At 46.7% G+C, this 23,405-nt stretch overlaps 1 protein-coding gene across 1 annotated transcript in view; it reads right to left on the bottom strand.

Moving 5' to 3' along the window:
* The window catches only part of LOC142557008 (uncharacterized), a 246,240-nt gene that overhangs the window by 153,643 nt on the left and 69,192 nt on the right, over positions 1 to 23,405 (bottom strand). Inside the window, exons 5-12 of the mRNA XM_075668541.1 lie at positions 22,629 to 22,652; positions 21,396 to 21,419; positions 15,651 to 15,674; positions 15,050 to 15,070; positions 4,977 to 4,994; positions 4,349 to 4,366; positions 3,810 to 3,827; positions 3,530 to 3,547 (exon numbers count right to left, since the gene is read on the bottom strand). Of these exons, the coding sequence (XP_075524656.1) occupies positions 3,530 to 3,547; positions 3,810 to 3,827; positions 4,349 to 4,366; positions 4,977 to 4,994; positions 15,050 to 15,070; positions 15,651 to 15,674; positions 21,396 to 21,419; positions 22,629 to 22,652 (165 nt within the window). The remainder of the gene's footprint in view (positions 1 to 3,529; positions 3,548 to 3,809; positions 3,828 to 4,348; positions 4,367 to 4,976; positions 4,995 to 15,049; positions 15,071 to 15,650; positions 15,675 to 21,395; positions 21,420 to 22,628; positions 22,653 to 23,405) is intronic.

Here is a 23,405-nt window from a genome sequence, read left to right as displayed (position 1 = left end):
CACACAACTAATTACGGACAAGGAAGCAACAAAATTCCGTCGGAGATACTCGAAGCTTCTGGCGACTGTCGGAAGAACCATAAATTCTTGCATGAACTAAAGGCTATGACTACGGTCAAAGAGTACGCTGATAGAAGCTAATGGCGACACCTCGTTTATATGGCTTTAATAACGTGGTTAAAACTTGGGGATAAGCCGGTGCCTAGTCGTGAAACGGAAGAAATTTCTTGGGCACCGGCAGAGCGTCACACGCGTTGCCACCTGTAGAGGCCGGTCGAGAAGATATTGAAAATGCGTAAGTCGACCAACGAATGTCTATACTCCGTTCCGTACATAGCAGTCAGCGATGTGGATGCTACGCAAGATGTTCGGTCAAGAAAAGTTACCACTCTGCGCTGTGCGTCAACCAGCGTTTGCTGGCGCGAGCATGTACGTCATAATGCACGGGTGGCCAATTAACAAAAAAAAACCGAAAAGGAACAACAAAAACAAAAAAAGAGATCCAGAAGAACCTCTTACCAGCCCTATACTACTGCGTGTATGTTTCGTTCTAAGGATTAAAGCTTGTTTCATTCTATTACTGAGCCTATACAAAAAATAGTTGCAGACAATTGCAGTCAAACAACATCGAACTGTATCCCAGTGCGAACGAAGCTACTGCAAGACGTCCCTCTAGCCTCCTCAGCGTTCACTGCTATGTATGGAACAAAGTATAGGGAATGTACTTGCAGCAATGGCAGATGACATCTGCATCTTTCTGATCAGCAAAGCCAAGCATGAGTTATCATGCGATCATGCAATTTTCGTTGGCATTATTTATCATTTCTTTACCTTATGTTTTCCTTAGGGTCTTTGCTGGCGTCTTATGATACGAGTAATAAATATCGGGCCCCTCGGTTAACCTCCTTTGTACTCGTTCTTGCATAACGAGAGTCTCGAATCTGGCGACATTGGTGCCTTCAGGTAGCATGTGCGGGCTTACTGGCCAGTTGTCTTCACCCAGAAAAATCATGTACTTGTGACGCCTGCGGCCGGAAAGATGTTCAACATCCGCAGCCAAGATTTGTGAGTGGTGGCGCTTGCTAACGCTCCCGGGGTTAGTTCTCGTAATAACACAGAAATACCCCACAAAGAGGATGGGGAAACCGCGCGCGGGAGCTACATTGCTTAGAGCATACCACGCGTCATGCGAAGACGCGGGATCGTTCACCTGCGGCATGTTGTATTTTCATCTATTTTCATTTCCATTAATTTATCGTTCCGTTATTTCATTTATTAAGCACAATTCCCCCTGTGTCGTCCTTGGTGTCAGTGTTTGTTGGCTCCTCATGATACGATGAATAAAAATCAGGCCCTTCGGTTAACCCCCTTTTTTCTCGTTTATTACATAACAAGGGTCTGGAATCCGGCAACATTGACGCCTTCAGATGGCATGTGTGAGGTTATTGACCGCTTGACTTCAACCAAAAAGATCAGGTTCTCATAACGCCTGCGGCACTCGTGCACGGCCTGGACCTAATTTGCTGTATCCCATAGTCTACGTCATATGGAATGTCCAATGTGACTGGTGCAATATTGCAAGGATCGCACCTGTACCTGAGGCACATAATACTTACGCCCCTGGCGCTGGGGCTGCATCACATCCTGTGATAGTGCCCGCACGTGTTTTGCTGCTTCCGCGCATTTCTCATTCTTCACTACATCATGGAGCTCGTAATTTGGTAACCAGTCCTTTAGTTTGTGTCATGCATTTCCATACAGCATCAATCTGCTGTGAAGTAAGCAACGACACTATCTTTTCTTCAAGACACAGATGTCATCCCTCGACAATAGTGCTAGTTCTTGGGAGAGCTTCCAGTCAGCGAATTCGAACTTCCGCCAAGGAACTTGTTTATTGACCACTTGCCTTCACCCAAAAAGTTCACGTTCTCGTGACGCCTGCGGCAGAAAGGATGTTCCACATCCGCCGCCAAGGTTTCTGAGTGGTGGCGCGGGCTAACACTCCCATGGTTATACTAGGAAACTTAAATACAAGAGAAAGGGGAGGTGGAAATTAAGCCGCCGTAGCTCAATTGGTAGAGCATCGCACGTGAAATGCGAAGGTTGTGGGATCCTTCTCCACCTGCGGCAAGTTGTAAATTTTTCATCGATTTTCTTTTCCAATAACTTATCGTTTCTTTATGTCATTTATTAAGCACAAGTAATTTCCCATATGTTGTTCTTGGTGTCAGTGTTTGTTGGCTTCTTATGATATACAAAAATAGGCTACTGTAAATATAAATAGGAGTAAAAAAGGTTAGTATTCAGGTTAATGGGGCCTAGTTTTCGCGTGCTATGCTGCTTTGTCTTAGTGCGCTATTGTTAAGAGCCCCCTACCGCAAAATATCCTACGTCAGCGTAGGACGTCACTTAAGGAAACGTCATTCTGAACCGCAACCCCGCAGGCCCTCCGCATGACGCGGAGTCGTTAATGAACTCAAATTCCTCAAAGTAAAATGCGCATAAATATCGGAAAGGTAGGACCTGAACACAACCTACAGATATGGCAGAAAACACTTCTGTTACGTCGAAACTCAAGCAGAAACCGCTTTTTCGAGTGGCGCGGCCAGCTCGGTACTTTACAACAAGGCCATCACTCTCACCTGCGTCTGCAAAAAAAGCTGCGGTTGCCGGGAATCCTGACAAGAAGCCCGGGATCATGGAAATCTATCGCGTTCCACTCTTAAAGGCAAAGCTTAAGCGTCAGCCAAGTTTTTCAAGCGAAACTTGCATTCGGTGGCGGTCTGCTCACGCAAAAACCCGGTTGCTCCCAGAGCACAGCAGTTTTCACGAGTCGACAGCAGCTCCAGCGCCGGAGCGCGAGCAAGCAATCCAGTTGAACTGGCACGCTCTCCCGCCACGCGCGCAGCCAATCAGAACCGTTTCGCTTCCGCGGAGAAGGGAAAGGGCAGAAAAAGGTTTCGCGCGGCTTCGTCGGCGTTCAGTTCAATCTCGAAAAACGCGATGTGACGGCCACGCGTTGTGCGTTCCTCAACGAAACAGGTAGCGTTCGACGTGCGACGGCGAGAAGTCGCCAGTGAAATGGCTCGCCGTCCCCACGCGGATCCAGCCGCTGAGGCCGAAATAATATTGTCCGACGTAGCGTGAACACACGCACACGTTACGTCACGTTGGCGATAGCACAACAGGGTCTGTAGGTCGACCGATAGTTCGACGTGCTGGCCCCATCAACGTTACCGGAGGCGGCCAATGCGCTCCGACGCGCCCGAAGTATAACGACGGGCTATAAACGTGTCTTTAGTGCCGCCCGGGTCCAGGCAATCCTACAGCAACGAGAAGATCCCGAGATGAGGGAGCGGGACGCCGAAGCAACGCGGCACCTTGTCCATGACCAAGCCCAGTTGCATACAGGACAAGCTTCTCTTAACCCCATTATCCGGTAGGGAAGGCTTTGTAATTTATTATTCTGTCCTCCAATATTCGAAAGATTGATCTTCAATGGCATTGTTTGTTCGACGAAAGTACTCACGCGCGGCTTCCTGGGGGCCTGTAATGAAAGCAGGAAAAAAGCAAGAAGGCAAAACCGATTCAGTGGGATTTTCTTCAGTATGGCTGATTTTAGGTTCCTCCTAGATATAAATAAAAACTACGCGTCCCCTAGTTTACAATATTCTCGCTAATGGGACTATTAGCGCGTATTTTAAAGCCCGGTTCGCGTCCTGTGCTGATTTATTACTGTTCTGTCCTTCATACTTCGGGAACTCGTACTTTCAAAGTCATGGTTCTTGGTGTTTGACCAAGGTACTCACCGCCAGCCTCTTCGCGGCCTGTAATAAAAGCAAGAAAAGAAAAACAAGGCAAAAACGTTTCAGTGGGATTTTCTTTACCATTGCTTATTTTCAGGCTGCTCCTAAATATAGGCGGCATAAAAATAAGTTATGCGTTGCGCGGTTTACAAGATCCTGGTTAAGGGACTCTTTAGCGCTTATTCTAGGTTGATTTTCGCGTTCCCTTCAATATTCGGTAGATAGGATTTTCAATGCCATGGTTTATTTCAGCAAACCAATGACTTCGTGGCCGCCTGTAATGAAATCAGGAAAACAAAAGCAAGAAGGAAAAATATTTCACTGGAATTTTCTGTAGTATTGCTAGTTCTTCTGCTCCTCCTAAATATAGTTGGGAAAAAAAGTTGTGCTATGCCCAGTTTATAATATTCTGGCTGACGGGGCTTTTAGCACGTACTCTAGGGTACTGCTCGCGTGCTATTCTGATTTATTATTCTTCTGTCTCTCAATATTTGGGAGATTGTATTTTTAATGCAATGGTTTTGTTTGCCCAATGTACTCACGAGCTCCTGCTTCGCCGCCTGCAATGAAAGCAAGAAAAAAAAGCATCAAGGCAAACCTTTTCAGTGGGATTTCAGTTAGGCTGCTCCTAATTATAGGTGGAAGAAAAAAAGTTATGCGTTGCTGAGTTACAATATTCAGTTAAGTGGATGTTTTAGTGCTTAATCTATGGTGCTGTTCACGTGCTAGTGTGATTGAATATTTTTCTGCGCTTCATTGTTCAGTAGATTGGATTTTCAATCCCTTGGTTTGTTTCACCAAGCCACTCATGGGCTGCTTTTTGGCCGCCTGTAATGAAAGCAACAAAGCCAAAAAGGCAAAAATTACAGAGCCTCTCTCAAGAGGTGATCGGCGAAAGCCTACTCTTCCTTCTATTACCATTCGTCTTTTTCTCTTTGCATCTTCACTTGCTCTTCTTCCTTTTAGTCCTTACGGTTGTTAGGCTCCTCCTAAATATGGTTGGGGAAAGGAAAGTTGTGCATCGTCCAGTTTACAACATTCTGGCTAGCGGAGCTTTTAGCATGTATTCTAGGGTGCCAATCGCGTGCTATTCTGATTGATAATTTTTCTGTCCTTTAATCTTCAGGAGATTATTTTAAATGCCATTATTTGTTTCACCAAGGTACTCACGGACTGGCTCCTTGGCACCTGTAATGAAAGCAGACGAAGGAAAAAGCAAGAAGACAATTTTTCAGGAGGATTTTCTTTAGCATTGCTAGTTTTCAAGTTGCTGCTAAATATTGGTAGGAGAAACAAAGTTATGCGCTGCCCATTTTACAACATTCAGGTTAACGGGAATTTGAGGGCTAATTCTAGTTTGCGTGCTATTTCGATTTATTATTTTTCTGTCGCTCAGTGTTCGCGAGATGAGATATTTAGATGCTACGATTTATTGTTTGACCAAAGAACACGCAGTGCATCTTGGCCGCCTATAATGAGAGCAAGGCCGAAACGTTTCAGTGGGATTTTCTTTATTATTGCTGGTTTCAAGACATCTTTCAAAGGCGCAGATGTCACAATCGCAAGAACTGCTCTGCTGCAGTAGCTTACATTATTCGACTGCTTTTATAGCGAATACACATTAATCCTTTATCGTAATTGCCCGCTCAGTTTACTTGAAACAATATGATGCAATATCTTTTTCCTCTTTTAGTAACAACACTTATTCTATGGAAGCAATAGTAGTAGTAGTGGAGACCTGAATGGTATTATGGGTTTGGCCTGGCAATATTCTGAATATCCGATTCACCAGATGCACTGGATCAGGCTAGAGCTCATGATTTTAACGACTATTTTTGTTAGGTTTTCACAACTGATAATGGTACTGCGGAGATTAATCCTTCCTTTTACAGTCAGGATAACCGATTGCTAGGAACGCCTAATTTATCAGAGGCAGGTATCCTTTCACTCCTATTAGGCATTAATGAAAAGAAAAGTAGCGGTTCAGACGCAATTCCCAATAGCTTTTTGAAATGGTACGCGGAGTCAGTCAGCAAATATCTTTATCTCATATATTCCAAATCTTTGAAAGACTGTTAACTTCATGCTGAATGGAAAATTGCAAAAGTTACTCCCGTACTGAAATCGGGCAATGCAGCAGCTCCTAATTACCGGCCTATTTCTATCACTTGCACTTGCAGCAAAATAATAGAGCACATTGTATTAAAACTTTTGATAAGTTTTATTGAGTCGAACAATATCCTCCACATGAATCGGCATGGCTTTAGATCTGAATTATCCACTGTTATACACAGCTTGGCGAAACACTGCATGACCTGGCCCTCGGCATTAACGAGTGCATTCAAACTGACGTCATGTTTCTCGACTTCTCGAAGGCTTTTTACCGCGTCTCGCTCACTAAACTACTCCCTAAACTTAATTACATATTAGGTGACGGCCCAACTTACCAATGGATTACTAATTACTTAAATGGCCGCTACCAATTTGCACAGTACGGCTCTCACTCCTCCGACCTTGCTCCAGTGTTATCAAGCGTTCCCCAGGGATCTGTATTAGCTCCAGTTTTGTTTTTGATATTTATAGATGATATAACTAACTATGCTGATGTGAAACTCAGGCTCTTTGCTGATGACTGCATGCTGTTAGGTATAGCCGGACCCCACCGCGCCGGAGACGTCGCTCACCCGACACTCTCCCCGGATTCGTCGAAAAGAAGATCTACATCCCCTTCCCCTCTACATGGTTGTGGCGCCGTGGGTGATACCTCATCCCCCTCATCTACATGGTCGTGGCACCGTGGGTGCTACCTCATCCCCGCTTTACCGTGGGGTCCGGCCAAGAGGGGAGGTCACTCACCCGACCCTCTCCCCGGATTCGTCGAAAAGAGGATAGACTTCTTTCCCGTGCTCGGTATTGCAGGAGGAGGGGCCTTCTCTCTGTGCCTGTCACGTGTCATCCACGGAAGCAAGATCCCGCCCACACGATTGTAGAGAGCCTATTTAAGGGGCTCCGAAATGTACTTGTGAGAGACTTCATACTTCATACTTCATTCTCTTCTTATTTTCTTTCAACTACCTTTGAATAAGCAGTCCAAGTTTCGCACTAGCAAATTCTCGTCTCGCCCTTGCTCGGTCGCCATGGTCTACCGGATGCCTGCAGCTCGCCGACAACGCGACGCTACCCAATAAGTAATGTCGGTCGAGCTTCGATAGGCAGGCGTCGCTACTTCTCAGCAGCAATACGGTACGCAAGATACAGGTCACTTGCAGTGGGATCGCCTACCAATGCAACAAACAGGTTGTAACGGTGGGATCGACCCTGAGGTGCAAGAAACTGGCTGGCAGCGATTGGGATACGGAATCCTGGAGACCCCAACTTGGACGGCAACTACGAGATCGTAGCCTCTTCGTCCTGGCAACAACGTTCGGAAAGAAGGTGCCTGGATCATGACTGCATATGGTGAGTGCACGGCTTTTCTTTACTGAGATATCACTTGGCTTTTACGTATTTTTTGGAAAGTACATAGCAGTGATTTTTCTTTAAACCGTTGACGGAAGTTTGAGTATATCAAGGTTGTATAGAGTGAAGGTTTAGCAGCACTAAGGGCAGCCATGAACTTGAAGGCAACAAAGAAGCCGGAATTGTTGAGCTTGGCCAAAGAGTTGGTCCTCCAAGAGAAAGCTGGAGATCATTGAGGCGATCGAAGCGACCGGGGCAGACGACGAGGAACTGACGGAATGCCTCGAGAGCATTAAAGAGAAAGAAGAAGAGCGTAAGCGCCTAGAGAGAAAGAGGAAAAGGAAGAGCGTAAGCGCCTAGAGAAAGAAGAAAAAGAAGAGCGCAAGCGCCTAGAGGAAAAGGAAGAGCGCGAGCGGGCTGTACGTGAGGCAAGAGAAGAACGTAAGCAAAAGCACGAGAAAGCGGTAGCGGCATTGAAAAAACAGATACAATATTTTCAGCAGTTAAAGGAACAAAGACAACGCCTGTCTGAAAATTCTGTAGGCAGTACAGAGCAAGAGAATGAGGATGTATCTAGCAGACTTCCGCCAAAAGCCGACGAGAAAAGTATTGCCTGTGAGATTAACGGCCCAGTCATACTCGAACGGAAAGGGCTAGCTGCTAACGATTCCTTAGTGGCAACAGAGGCCTTTAAAGGCCAGAGTGAGAGCGACGAGGTGCTGTGCCAACAGAGGACTGCAGAGACAGCTAGGCCAGCTGCGAAAAAATTGGCACAGTTACCGCGCGTGTGCGTCGCATCTCATGGTAGCGAGGTCATTAGCGAGGTACATGATACTGCCGACTTGACAGACGCAAGCACCAAGGTCGAGTCAGAACTGCGTACCGAAGTGAGGTGCCAGCTGGACGATGCAGTTGAGAGTAGTTCTCGGGATGGCGAGCTCCGTAGCTCACAAGAGAACAACTGCATGGTTCAGGGATCGGTGCGGCTCTCCCCCCAGTCTAGGTAGCCTAGAGATGGATGATTTAATTAGGAATCAACCGGACTGTGCACGTGAGGCAGCGTTCGAGACCAACGGGCTGTGTGTTGGTGCACAGCGTGAGCTGGCCAATGCAGTAGAGGGCAGTTCGCAAGAGTGAGAGTTGCATAACTCGAGTAAAGCCTGCTGCATTGTTCCAGAGTCGGTTGAGCTGTCCGCCAGTCGAGGCAAAGTGAGGGTAGATTTAAATGATAATCACTCAGACTGTGCGGGTCAGAGACCGATCCGGGCCGATCAGATGTGTAACGGCCAGCACGAGAAGCCAGAAGGCTACATGAAGGAGCAGTCAAAGAAAGCGCCGCAGAAAGAAGCGCCGTAAGGATCGGAATGCGATGGCTAAAGTAGCAAAGCCAAAGACGGCAACAGGCGCGAAAAGGCAGAGCGCAGCGAAAAGAAAGGTGCGGTCATCACGGACGATGTTGACGCCTCAAACACGTTCGAGCCACCGGTCAAAAGGGGACCGAGAAGCATGTTCTGCAAGGACGCGGAAGAAGGGCACGGGGCAGTTAAATTCCTCGTCGCTCCGTCGTTCTTTTCAAAGCTCAGCGTGCAGTACAAAGAGGCGCAAGGTGGCAAGACGAGACCAGGTGGGGTGTAGCGACGCGGTCAGTCGAGGTCATGCTCAAAGCGGCGCTCCAGGACGCAAATTGGCAGCGGACTCTAACGTCTTGGGAGAGCTGATAGTGAGTCAGCCCTTTGTTTCTCCGTAGCCAGAGTAGCTTTCGGTCCGCGACCCCCTCGAGTACGGCTCAAATTATGAGTCAGTCAAAAACGTTTGAAACGGGAGACCAAGGGAGCTTCCATAGAAAGGAAGTGTTTTGTTTTATTTTTGAACATTTTGAAATTTTCGCGATTTGAGACTAGGAATTCCTTTCAATATGTAAGGTAGGAGCTTTGTGTTTTAGTTTGAAAAGCTCCATGATTTGAAAGATGCCTTTTAGGTAAAAGTTTATTCTCGCGAAGTGTTCATTTATAAGTAGATAGCTTTCACTTTTGTGTGTAAGTAACCTGAGTGTCAAGGTTATCGTTGAGAGGCCTATGGTAACGTGTGTGTGTTTTAGTTAACTTTCTTCTTATGCGCCTTTAATTTCTAAGGTTAAGCGCGTAAGTTTTCAGTGAGTGCATGATTTGCACCGAGAAGCGTCCTTAGTTCCTTTAGCATTGTCCTGTGTGGACGGAAGGAAGCATAATTATGACTGGGTTGCTCGTGTGTGTTGAGGGCAGCCGTATTCTGACTTCTTTAGTGAGCGTGCGTAGAACGAGTTATTATCAGAGTTCTGCGGAGTGCGTAAGTTACGCAATTTTAGTAGCTCGTTTAAGCTACGTGTCCTGTAGGGACTAAAGGAAGAAACGTGAGTAGGCGAAATGATAAGTTTGCCTACGACGAAAGTATGCGTTCTAAATAGTGACCACAAGGCTAGCGCGCTTGTGATTGCGTACTTGTGAAGATGGCCACACTGTTCAGTGGCACCAATACGTGCGACAAGTACGCCACTGCGATATGTTGGAAACATGCGGTTCGTGTAGTTCGGGCGGTGCAGAAGCTAATTGCTATATCGCTGGTTCAAGAAGGGTACGCTTAACGGCAATGCCGACGGTTTAAGTCGTTGCCCCTAGAGTATCGAAAGGCTCATACTCATCCGGGTTTCCGTGGCGTTTTGTCGTGCATTCATATGTTTTTTGAAGTGAAGCCGATTGTTAGCTGATTTTAATAACCACGTCCTAACGCTTCAAGAAATGGCTGGTTTTAGTGTTGAGGGGGGGAGGACGCGCGCAGGAAATGGGAAAGGTGTAGGGGTTTTCTTTTTTTGTTAAAAGCCGGGTGTGTCTTGGGGGAGAGTGGCCTTGTGCTCGCTGCTTTGTGGTTGTGGGTCTGGCACTGTTCTGTGGTGATTGCTTGCCCACGCAGGAGATGAAAAATGGCAAGGACCTGCTTGCAAGACGAACTTCAGCGGACCGGACTAGGGAGAAAATGTCAAAGAGCGCCACGAGGACGGATGACCACTCCCCGGAATCTACCTGCTACGAACGAAGGGTTCGTGACCTGTACGGAGAATCCTGAACCGAAACGCAGATCCCTCGTACAGCGGCTGCTGGCCTCTACACGTCGGGATCTTCCTCCCCCGCTGGAGAGTGTTAGGTATGGCCGGACCCCACGGCGCCAGAGAGGTCACTCACCCGACCCTCTCCCCGGATTCGTCGAAAAGAGGACCGACATCCCCTTCCCCTCTACATAGTCGTGGCGCTGTGGGTGATACCTTATCCCCCTCATCTACATGGTCGTGGCACCGTGGGTGATACCTCATCCCCCTCATCTCCCATGGTCGTGGCACCGTGGGTGCTACCTCATCCCCCCCTTACCCCCTCTTGGCCGGACCCCACGGCGCCGGAGAGGTCACTCACCCGACCCTATCCCCGGATTCGTCGAAAAGGGGATCGACTTCTCCTGCCCGTGCTCGGTATTGCAGGAGGAGGGGCCTTCTCTCTGTGCCTGTCACGTGTCATCGACGGAAGCAAGATCCCGCCCACACGATTGTAGAGAGCCTATTTAAGGGTCTCCGAAATGTACTTGTGAGAGACTTCATACTTCATACTTCATTCTCTTCTTATTTTCTTTCAACTACCTTTGAATAAACAGTGCAAGTTTCGCACTAGCAAATCGTCTCGCCCTTGCTCGGTCGCCATGGTCTACCGGATGCCTGCAGCCCGCCGACAGCGCCACGTTACCCTATAAGTAATGTCGGTCGAGCTTCGATAGGCAGGCGTCGCTACTTCTCGGCAGCAGTACGGTACGCTATCCTAGAGTACGCAAGAGACAGGTCGCTACCAGTGGGATCGCCTACCAATGCAAGAAACGGGTTGTAACGGTGGGATCCCCCTGAGGTGCAACAATGCTCTATAATGAAGTACGACACCGCGATGGCCACGTGAAATTAAATAATGCCTTGAATAAAATAGCTCAATGGTGTGTAGATTGGCAAATGACAATAAACATTGATAAAACCGTATTCATGTCCATTACAAATAAAGCGTGTAAGCTTGATTTTCCAAACCACTTTAACGATGTCACACTTCGAAGTGTAAACCAGTGTAAATATCTAGGTCTCATAATATCGACTAATATCAGCTGGATAGAGCACGTGCGTCAAGTGTCAAAGCATTACACAAACTGGTTATTAAACGGGCCTTGTCATATTCTACACATGAAACAACGCTTCTTGCATACGTCACTTTTGTCCGCCCAGTCTTAGAATACGCCAGTACTGTCTGGTTCCCTCACACTGCGAACGATATCGCCATTTTGGAAAGGACGCAGCGGAAAGCGGTGCGTTTTATTTTTAACAGATACGGACGCCTTGATTCACCTACTGCTCTGTTACAGCGTGCTGGTCTAGCTACCCTTGAAAGTCGGCAAAGCTTTTTGGCTCAGATTTGTATACCAACTATTGCAGAGATCATTTCGTATAAACCGCGACTCGTACTATAAATTTCATGATACCAGACCGACCAGAAGACGGCATGCATGGGAACTTGTAGAATATCCGTTTATTGATAATACGTTTCGTTATTCTTTCTTCCCACGCTCAGTTCGTGAATGGAATGCACTGGATGTAGTCCCAAAACAGCAGCCAACACTAGCAAAGTTTATGGATTTTATTGAACATGCTGCATGAGCCTAAAAGTTGTAAGTAACCAAATTGCTTTCGCCATGCAATCCATCCCGATTCAGCTTGTGATAGGAAAGCACTTGCCTACACTTTTTGTTCTGTGCATATTGTATTTGAATGATGCCTTCTACAGTGCATTTTTTTCTGGTTTTCCTGCTGGCTGATATACATTGGTTGCGTTGTGTGTATTGATGCGACTTGTTGTATATATATATCGATATATATATCTATGTTGAACCACTTGGCCTGCTGATCAGATTGTCGGCAACGCCGACTGTGTTCGCCGTATATATATATATATATATATATATATATATATATATATATATATTGGTGGCGAGGAGTTACGGAGTCGCCATGCATCGGAAGCGGCTCGCTGGCGTAGTATGAGGTGATCACGCGACGCGCTCCTCATAGGTTTTGCTGTCAGCGCTCACTGAAAACACCACGCGCAAGCTCTCCCGGACATTTCTGTAAGTACTTTCGAAACGAGAGAAGTTTTTTTACTATCTAAATAATAATCTTGGGCAAACTGAAAGCACAGAATCGTTTAGAGATGCTATCTCTTTACGGAATACGTAAAGTGAACGCCACTGCGCGCGGTCGCCGCGATTGAGTCTCGCGAACCGGCTTCTTGCGTGAAAGTAGCCAAACAGTGAGAGTAATCTACGTGAAATATGTTGTTAAAGTGGGCTGTCTGTATAACCAAATGGGGTATAACAGAATGAAGCCTCAATGCAGCGATCGCACGGGTTCGCCGCGACCGACTGCGCGTCTGCATGTTTTGCTGCACAATGTTTTGCTTTCGCTGTGAGCTCGTTTTCGCAACGTGCCATGAGCTTTAGGTCGCAGAATATGAGCATTTGACAGTATACAAGCAACCATAGTTGCGTGGGCGCTATCAGAGCTGTTCAAAATAATTTCATTGTAGAGGCTTCGACGCATGCGGGGACTCTGATGTGCCGTCACGACGATTCAATCTTTTTCTTCTAAATTCTTGGACGTTTCCATATTATTTTCTGAGTTGCGCCGCACTGCATGTTTATCGGTGTTCTCAGTGTGCGATTCCCGCTGCTTCTTTTGTAATCCAGTGAAATAATTCATAACACGTACAAGCATGACCATATGCCATGCCTTTTTTTAATGTGCGTCTTACCGCTCCCTTTCCATTCCAGTGAACTTGCCAGGATCTATAGCATCGACAAGTTCATAGACCAAACCGTCATCACATTAGTCGGACAGCGGACTCGGGCGAGCGTCTCAGCGCGCGTTTTTCGAACATCGCAGACCCGGCGCCGTAGCAGAAATCTTCCTCGCGTCTGTGCTTGCTGCATACCCGAGTTGTAGCCGATGACTGTTTGCCGGTTTTATGTTTCGCGAGCCAAGCTTCACGCAGCTTCTTGTCCTCCGGCTACGTGTGAGTAAGACTGACACCGAGCTCCGTTGCGTACGTCCGGCGCTGCGGCACCGAGCAGTAGCCTACCATGTTGCGCGCCTTCAAAGGCAGCCACTACCTATTCTAGTGCTTTCAAGCGTTCTATAGGAGACAATCGAAGCGGGAAAATGTCGCCACTAAATGAGGACCGCAGCGTACAAGGAATTTAACTCTCGTTTTCAGCTCGCTTCGGCGCTCTCGAAGCAGCCTACGCGGCCGCTATGTCCACGTGATCCCTAATAGCACGTCAAGCCGACGGTGGCGCCACCTTTTCCAGTAGTGGAGCTCGAGACCAATACATAAAGCTGACCCACTTGGCCTGCAGATCAGATTTTCGACAATCGCCGACTGTGTTCGGCGTCATTGTGCTTTGAGTGTAACTTGCTTTTGATTGCACAAGTTCCGCCCAATGAAACACTAGTTTCATCATTAACAGTTCAGAAAAATCGCTGGTGTACTCCACAACGTATTAAAGCTTTCACGTCGCGCATACGTGAAATCAGATTACACAAGGCTCGGCGACAACCAGACAGCGGTTAGAACCATCGATGCCATTTGAGAAACTTCCGATACATGCAGGCGTGTCCTGCTCTGTGCGACAACATCTGTTAGGCGGTGAAACGTGGTCACCTGATAAAGATAAGCAAGTACGCTTGGACAGGTTTTACAATGGACCCTGCCAGATTACACAAGCACCATCTAAGCGCTACGGTATATGACGCAAGGTGTGCGAGAACATTGCTCTCCCAATTAGAGATCTGAGCGTTAGTTGCGTTAGCGTCCTGCCACCATCAAGAATGAAAATAGTTGCCTAACCAGTGAAGCAGAGCCGACATGCGAGTTACAATGAAAAACACCGAAATTTAAGAATGAGTGTCTTGTCCAACTTTGGGTAATACTTGGGTATTACGCGGCAAAATCAGCTTGCTATTGTGAGGGAGGCTGTAGTGAAAGGTTTAGGTTTCGCACACTCTTAAAGTAGTTGCACCTTCTGGTGTGTAAATTTCTCCCACAACAATAGTAGTCATCTGCCTTGCCCGGTACTTCCAGTCACGAACGACATGTGCATTATCAGCGTGACATAGCATTCTCGACAGGAAAGTAGCGAGCGCAGAGTTTTCTAGAATGGATAGGCAAGCAAAACATGACGATTATCGTTCTGTGCCAACTATACAGCCCAAAGGGTGCAACACCGTCGTACTTGTATTCGTAAAACCGATGGATTTCCAAGAGACGGAAGGCTGTACTGAAGTAATTGATCATTGATGGTAGTTGAGTTCAGTGATCATAACGCAATCATCCGCAGAGAACCTCACTTGAACATGAACTTAAAATTGTTGCACTGCGAAAGCAATGTGATAATTAAAACGTACAAATATTAGGGTCTAGGAACGCTCCCTTTAGGAACGCCTGATAACCGGGTAATGGGTTAGACCCAAAGTGTCAAAACAAGGTCAGAAGCTCCACTAAATCAAATATAATCAACCTATCCGGTTTTGTCTAAGTTAGTGTAAAAAGAAGGAACAACCGTTACCAGCTGTGCGACTGCGCAAAACCTTTTCCTAAAAGAGTGATGTAGAGGGTGGTTTACATAATTTAATAATAGAGAAATTTGCAAGTAGGACATTCGAATAAGGTACTTACCGGCGGCAGCCGCGTCCGCTGCTGCCACAATGATGAGTGCGGGGACAACGAAAAGATAATGAAACTAGTTAACACGAATATCAGTGGTAATTCTCGCACATATTAAGTTCTCAATCGAACATCTCCAGCAATTTTTGCTGCTTGGAACTGTTCAAGCCCTCTCATAGATCTCTGCAGTCACTACAGAATGGCTTGATACTTAAACAACTGAAGATACACGGAACGGTGCAAGATATCCGCTTATTTGTGAAAGAAAAATGCGTTGCTCTCTCTTTGTGCCCTCTGTTCGCAGAAACAGCAGATGGCGTTCTTTTGATATTAACCCAATTATAGAAATGGGGGAAAACTCGTACATTCTTCTGAATGAGCTTAATGTGTTAAGGTCGGAAGCTTCATAAATCAACCTGTCCTGTCTTATCTAGGTTATTCAAAAGAATGAACAACTGTTACTAACTACGTGGCTGTGTAAAACTTTTTCATAAAACAGTGCTACAGAAAAGAAAACACGCCCTTGTCTATTAAATACTGAGTCCACTCAAGCATCGTACGAAGAATTTATTAAAAGAAATCTTTAAGTGGCACACTCGACTAAGCTACTTACCAACAGCTGCAGTGGCTCCGGCGGCTATGATGAGTGCGAGGAGAAGGAAAAAAATAATGAAACGAATTAAAACGATCATCAGCTGTAATTCTCCTATAATAATTTCTGACAACATCTCGAGCAAGCTGTGCTGCTTGATATCGTTCAAGCATCTTCAGAGATCGCTGTAATCGTATCAGAGTGATTTTATACGGCAATCACTGAAGATACAAGGAACGGCGCACGATATCCGCTTGTTTGTGAAACAAAAAACGGCTGCGCTGCTCGCTCTCGATGCCCCGTGTCAGCAGAAAGAACAGTGCGTACTAGATTTAGTTCGAAGTAGGAATAAAACCTGTCAGTGTCCGTAAGAACACCACTAGGCTATAGCGTTTTTGGAGCTTTATTTGTTTCTTATTTTAAGACAGCCTACGAGACTTATTTCGAATCACTGCGCAAGAGACGTTATGTAAACGGACATCGTTTGTAAGCAGAACAAGTGGCATTCGTTTAATGAAAATATTCGTTCAATATATGTGGCATATACCACATACGTTCATATACGTTCAATATATACCTGTGGCATAGATGGGCGGTTCAGCGTGAAGCGCCGAGCGACCTTATTCCCAGAAGATGCCAATTAGAGCGTTGCTCAGCCTGCCTATTGGATGCACACTCGTTGCAGCATACTGACCATTTAGTTGTTACCTATGTCAGTGCATCTTGCAGTTCCCCACACTACGTCATGACTAAGCAGGCTGCACCAGGAACCCCTCTTCGTGACTGTGCCGCCATATTCATCACGACACTGATAAGCAGAGCTGTCGTAGGCGAGCGCCTCTGAATGCGAGCAGACTATACAGTAGGCAGTGGACCCAGCTGCGCACATGTGTACGGCGCTTGCTATGTGCACGGCGGGGCTGGAGTGCGCGCTCGTTCTCGTGCGCTCCCGCCTTGTTGTGCCACGTGTTGTGGGGTTGCTTTGTCCCGCAAGAACAATCGACAAATCCAAGCGGCGAATTTCGGAGCGTTAACACCTCGATACTAAACAATGTCTAACAAGGAGTTCGAGAGGCGGGGAGGTAGGTTGGCCGGGAGTACAGCGCGCAGGCGTAGCTTACGTGTGGCCTACTTTCGCATGCTCAAAACTACTCCGAGACTCGCCAGCGATGACATTGATAAGCAGTGCAGTGAAAGTTTCATTCCTGCATATATACAGGCGCGCGCGTCCGAGCAGATTGTAACAGGCTTCTTCGTCAAGAACTTAATCCTTGTCACAAAATTTCCGTCTAGATAACCACCTCAAATAATATACAACAGGAAGCGCACTGATATAAGCACCCTTCTTGATTGATGTGAGCTATCGGCCTAATAGGCACAGGGCGCATGCAGTAATGCCTAGTAGCGCGCCGAGTCTCAGAGTCCCACGAACGGCACCTGTAAGAACACTGGCATGCGATCGAGACGGCGTTGCGAACAACGTCCCTAAAAGGTAAGCGGCATTCCTCCTCGCCCGGCCTCTCCTTGTCCTGGCCTTCTGGCAGCTCGTCCTTTGGTCGCCCGCTCAGAAGCCGCGCATAGTGTTACACGAGATGAGACATAAAAACCGCTGTTGGGTGTTTGCTCATAAATTTTTACCACATTTAAGGCGTTATTTTGTGCTGTGCTAGAAGAGATGGAACGCTGTGATACTGGTAGAAGCAGATGTTTTTTGTGCTTTTTTTGCGCATAACTGCGCGCTTGTCTTGCTGCTTCGCGTTGGCTGTCTGCTTCCAGTTAAGAGAAGGCTTTTGAGGCTGGTTTGGTGGGCAAATTCCATTCGGTGTCGAGTACTAGCACAAAAATCAGAATTCTTTGTCTCGCCAATAGTGTGTACCTAGTGTACACGATGTGTATATACATTCCAGAGCTTTTGTTTGAGTGTTACGACGTCCACGGTTATGCATTGTACTCGTAGGCAAAAACTGCCACGGCTTGCACATATCAACCCGCATCGCGAGTTATTTCTATTGCATTGATTTCTAAAGGCAATTACCCGGGCTGAAAGTGCTGCGATGAAGGTTTCGCCGGTACACGAGAAAGGAGGTGTGCTTCCGTGTGTGCGGCACTATGCAGCTACCGATTGAACAACTCGGATGCGTTTGCGCTGCTCGAAGTGCATACGTGTGTACTTGCGATTATCCAATCCACTGCCGTGTGTCCAGCTTGTGCTGTGTCGCAACTTAATCATCTCTATACTATAATGACCGAACGCAACGCGCGTCCCATATTCCCCTGAATAACTCGAGCGTCATGTAGAAACTTAACTATTGTCTTTTTGTCATGACGCTGGCATCTCTTTATGCAGTGAAACTGGCCCTGTGCTTTCATGATAGACTGGGGCCGCTGGCTCTCAAGCGCAAACGTTACAGTGGAACATTTACTTCATTTGTGAACAAACCGTATGCAAGGACGAAAGTTTCACATAGAAATGGTTTCCATCAAGGAGCGCTTTCCCCCATTGCGCAGTTCCCAGTCAATGAGGCCACAAACTCGAGCACCACTTTGCAGTCCTGCGGAGACTATATATTTTCAACGCCTAGAAAAAGCATGGACTGACAAAGCTACGCAATCTGAGTACGTTTCCAGCACGATATATGACAGAACAGCCTACGCACTCCATAGCTTCACACACCTGCTGACAATAGCGCGATCCCGAAAACAAATCGCCGTTAACAAAGGAAAAAGCTCCGTTCGTACACCTTTGCACATACATTTCTTTTAAAATCAATTCTTGACAAAACAAGAACCGAGATCTTCAATGACGCGGTGGGCCACGAAACTTAGCCAAAACATCCGAAATCCCTCGCGAAAGCGTCGCAGCTAAAACTCGAGCCCAACTGCTATGGTGGTGAGTGCGCCGAGACGCGGAAAGAAGGGAAATAGAGCAAAGGGCTTGAAAAATGCCACGTGACGGCGCTCAACCAATTGGGAGATGCAGACCTGCCTCCTCGCGTGCTCCTCGCAGCAGCGGCGGCGAGAAGTGTGTCGCTACCTTTTAGTTTTATTCAGGGACTTTAGTTGCGAAGGGTACAGGGCACTTCCAACCGCAAAAGCAGCAATAATTTCCAAAGAAATAGTCCTCCTCCTCCTCCTTTATGCAGTAATATAGAAATGCGGTTTTGAATGCCAGGCGAGCCGCGAAACATGTTCCTGTGTCAGTTCTTGAGAAAAGTCACCGCTTGTTAAGGCAAGTCACATTCAGGAGCTCGCGTATTGTATACAAGGGAATCGTCTACACAACGACGGCGAATTGCGACGAAAATTCCCCCCGTTAACGAAGTCGCCGTGGCAGGCTACTATGTACGACTGCAGCAGTTGACTTGCACATGTTATTGTGGTGCCCGTTCACATTGTCCTGTATTTAGGCATGCAGGATGGTGATGACACGCAACGTCCTGACGAAGGGAGACCATTTTATTTTAGTTACTGACTTTTGGGTTGGGTCAACTGATATTTGCGTGTGAGCCAACGTGAAAAGCCAGGTGCGCCAAATTGAAATTTGAGGGTGGCCCAACTTAAAATTTGGACATCGGCAGAATTAAATTTGGCGGTTGGCCTGCTTGAAATTAGAACGTAGGCAAACTGAAATTTGGGGTTAGGCAATGTTCAAATCTCGGGATGGAACAAGGAAAATTTGGGGCTCGCCGGGGGCGGGCCAACTTAAATTTGAGGACGGGCCGTTTGAAACCTGGGGTCAGGCCAAGTTGAAGTTTGGGAGCGGGGCAACCTGAAGTTTTAGGGGGACCCTATGTCCAGTTGATCGCTGCCCAGCGTCCTTCGGGTTAAGACCCACCGGGCAAGCGAGGACCTTAATACGCTTGGCGCGTTTTCATTTGTCCTTACCGAGGCGCCGTCAGAGCGCAGGCTAGAGTTTCCGTAGACAAGGACAGCGCGTACAACAAGTTTGCGAGAGGGACAGCAAGGGTTACATGGCGCATTACCGCCTAGACAAGAAAATGCCTGTGCGCCCCGAAGCGACGTCATCACTACGTCACGTGGATATGGCCACCGCAGGCGGCGGTGACATTCATACCATGGGTGCGCTTGGAGCGTTCTTGCACGAACGTTTGCCCCCGTGGTGGCACTGTGCCCGTGGCGCGCTGGACCACAGTCTTCCAGCGCGGCCGTTGCGCGGGCATGTTCAGACGCGTTTCTAGGCTTGCCTGTGTCGCGTGCTTTTCGGCCGCCTTGTACGGGGCTGCGCTGCCTGGCTGCCAGGCCATGGTCTCGAAGATTTGCGTGCGCTAATCTTGAAGGCCATAAATCGCAGTGCGCCTGAGAGTATCTTGCCATACCTATAGATGACGCTCGCCTCGGACGCATCGCGGCCAACACAAGAGGCCGCGTTTTTACCAAGCATAACGTTCTACGCCAGCGTTTCCCGGTAAACATTAGGGCTACATAAGCTGCAGTTGCCGGAAAGCGTGAGAAGAACTCGTGGACTTAGGCATGCTCCCCCATAATCGCTCACTCTCCCTACCTGCTGTCTCAAAATCCTGCGCGGGAAAACGGACAGGATGGCACTTGCTCTGCATTACAGTTCGGACGACAGCAGGAATAAATCGCATTGCGGTTTAATTTTGACGCCTCTTCAAGCCAGCGTAGCCTGTGTTGAGAAGGGGGTGCAAAACGATTTGCTCCTGTCGTGCGACTTCACTGTTCATCCCCGACTGATCGACGCAGAGCGAATGTTACGAACAAATACCGTTAAGTACATACGTTCGCAGAACGAATTCAAACTAGACCTACGTTATGAAGTACCATTTGTTCAACAGAGCCATTTCAGTTGCCCTTGTGCCCTGCCGTGAAGGTACACAGCAGGCCGGACTGGCAATGTCCGAAGTTGCTGGGTATGAGCAGTGCACGCTTGCAGCGTCATCCTTGCGAATATCGAAAGTTTGCCGTAAATTTTGCGCAACTCTTATGTATAATAAGATGAAGCTTGAGCTCTTAGGCTTCTGTAAAATACGTGGAAAATAAGCAATCCTATTTCTAGCCAGCGACGGCACCTATTTCAGGTTTCCGGCAGTCAAAATTGAAAGATAAAATCTAGAGACCATTTGTGAATCAGGCCGTTAATTAGTACAGAAAAATTGCTTAATGTCGCAAATTTTCAGGTAAGGTATCAAATTATCGAGAGTGAAAATGACAGCGCAATTGCATCTCATAGTACCTCTAATTAAGATCAGTTTGGTGTAATATACAGGACTACAAAATAAGCCACTATTAGGCGAGTCGCACAATGGCAGAACCTTAAACATTGTAACAAATTCACATCACATAAATCATATTAAATTTATCTGCATTGAGAGTTCTGACAGATCCAATATCCATAACTGCAATTATCTGTTCTAGGTGCCCAGGAGCGCATTTGTAAGCTTCGTGCTGTTTTCCAATCTTGCGAACTTCGGAAACTTTTGTAAGAATTCAAAGACTTAAATATATATACCACTTCCAGCAGTCACTAGAATATTTATTAAACATATGAATACTTAGTAAAGTATGAAGATAATAATAAAAATGAAGATAATTAATTTATTCGGGCAAATCATACTGGCGGTACTGCATGTTTCCATAAATCGGAGAATAGTAAAAAGCTCTTGTCGCGTACTTCCATTACTGCTATCTCAAAAAACTATTTCTGCATAATAAGCGGCGTTGGAGTTTGTGCCGAGCAAAAGCTTTCAAAATTTGGAGGTAGGACGCTCGAGCCAGGGTACTTACCCTTCTGAGCCCCGGCCGCAACGGCTAATATGAGGGCAAAGAAAATGATTTAAAAAGTGAAACGAAAAAACGATATATCTCATTTTAGTCGAACATAATTAACATTTTCTGCTTCTTTTTCATGTCGTATTAGCTGGATGGCGTCCGTGTTATGGAGCCGTGATAATGACTCGTTTATTACGAAGTTATAGGGCTTAGATGTACTTCACGGGTATGGGAAAGCTGCTTACTTTAAATAAGAGCAGGAACCTTAATATAAAGTTTACAGTGCGTCTGAAGCTTCGGGATGACGTGCTCTTTTATTAGCGGTGTGGGAGAGCCTGGGGGGGGGGGGGCGAGGTCTGCCGATATTTTGATCGGATGAACAGCTTTGCACTGTATCACCTCGAGGGCGCCAATGTTCGTTCTTGTGCAAAAGTCCCAAGTAATGTACGCGTATTGCGATTTATATCCTGTGGTGGATGAATCAGCTAAATGTTGAATTATCGTGGGGCATGCTTTAGTTTATGGCTTAGTAATGCAGTTCACGAAATGCTGAGTCGCAAATGTCACACATATGCGAGTTCGAACATAGGTTTCTTATAATTTCCGTACCTCATAATCAGACTGTGGTTCTAGCAAGTAAAACCTCGCAGTTTAACTTGGTTGTAGTTACACCTTGATCACTTTAATTCATCGACATGATTTGTCAAGAGTCTGCCAACAGACGCAAGGCTGTACCAAAAGTAAGTTTTGATTGGCGGAGTGATTTTAATGACATAGTCTGCAAACAGCCTGAATTGAACTTTAATTTGTTCAACTAAGTTAGCAATGTCACCAATAGAAAGTGACAATATTGTAAGGGTCGTAGAACGGTCTCTTGACATGAGCCCGAAGAAACGGGTATTGAGCTGCACACGCAGAACTGTCGATAACAACAAACTGAGCGCGGTTAGTTAAATATGCTGTAACTCAACTAACCAGGAAAGAGGGAGAACAATCTATAAGCTTACCATTTGAAAAACATATAAAACCAAAAGAAATATCCAGGAATCAATCTGTCCTGCTTTATCTAGGATACTGGCAAAAGAGTGAAAAAGCGTCACCAACTGCGGATCTGCTGAAAGCCCTATCAGAAAACAGGGCTGCATAGGGGAAAAGAACCCTTTGTCTTTGAAATACTGAGTTAAAAAAGTTTCCGACATTGTGCTCAAGCACGTTCGAATGAATAGGACACTCGACTGAGGTACTTACCCGTTGGTAGTCCAGTGGCCGCGGCTATGATCGGTGCGAAGACAACGTCAGAAAAATAAGAAAGAACGAAACGAATTAAAAAGAATATCAGTGATTATTCTCGCATATCGTAATTTTGCAGCCGGGACATATTTATCATGTTGGGCTTCTTTATACCGTTCTAGCTATCTCAGACATCGCTATCATCACATAAGAATGGTTTGATAATATGATAACTTATAACATATGACAACGTGCTGTGCAATATATCAGCATATTTAAATAAGAACGGATTGCATTGTTTGCTCTCGATGGCCTCATCTAACAAACTCCGCTTGAAAATCTCATTTGCCTTTAATATATCTGTTGTCACTCGCTGGGCAGGCCGATCGCTCGCATGCACAGCGCAACAATTTCGGCGGTTTCGTCGCTGACATCTTTTAAACCAATCAAAATAAAGCAATCGGCAGCAAGGGCCCTTATGCCTCCGACGAGACGCCTCGGATTCCACGCCACGAACGAGAACGTTGAGTGCAGCACAAAGCGAAAGAGCCGCCGTGAACCGGGGTGTCGTTGCCATATTTGCTTATTTGGAGAGTGCTTCCAGCACGACTGTTAGATTCTGGAATGGCGAATAGGCAAAGGGGCGACCGTAGCCGTAGGTGCCGTAGAAACCTGGGTGTCGTTACCGTATTTGCTTATTTGGACAGTGTTTCCAGCACGACTATTAGATTCTGGAGTGGCGAATAAGCAAAGAGGGGCCAGTAGCCTGCTGAGGAAGCGCGCCGTTTATGGCCG

Source organism: Dermacentor variabilis, chromosome 9 (genome assembly GCF_050947875.1).
Source record: "Dermacentor variabilis isolate Ectoservices chromosome 9, ASM5094787v1, whole genome shotgun sequence".
NCBI classification, from domain to species: domain Eukaryota; kingdom Metazoa; phylum Arthropoda; class Arachnida; order Ixodida; family Ixodidae; genus Dermacentor; species Dermacentor variabilis.
The sequence above is the reverse complement of the archived record's forward strand: the minus strand, read 5'-3'. Positions and strand labels throughout refer to the sequence as shown.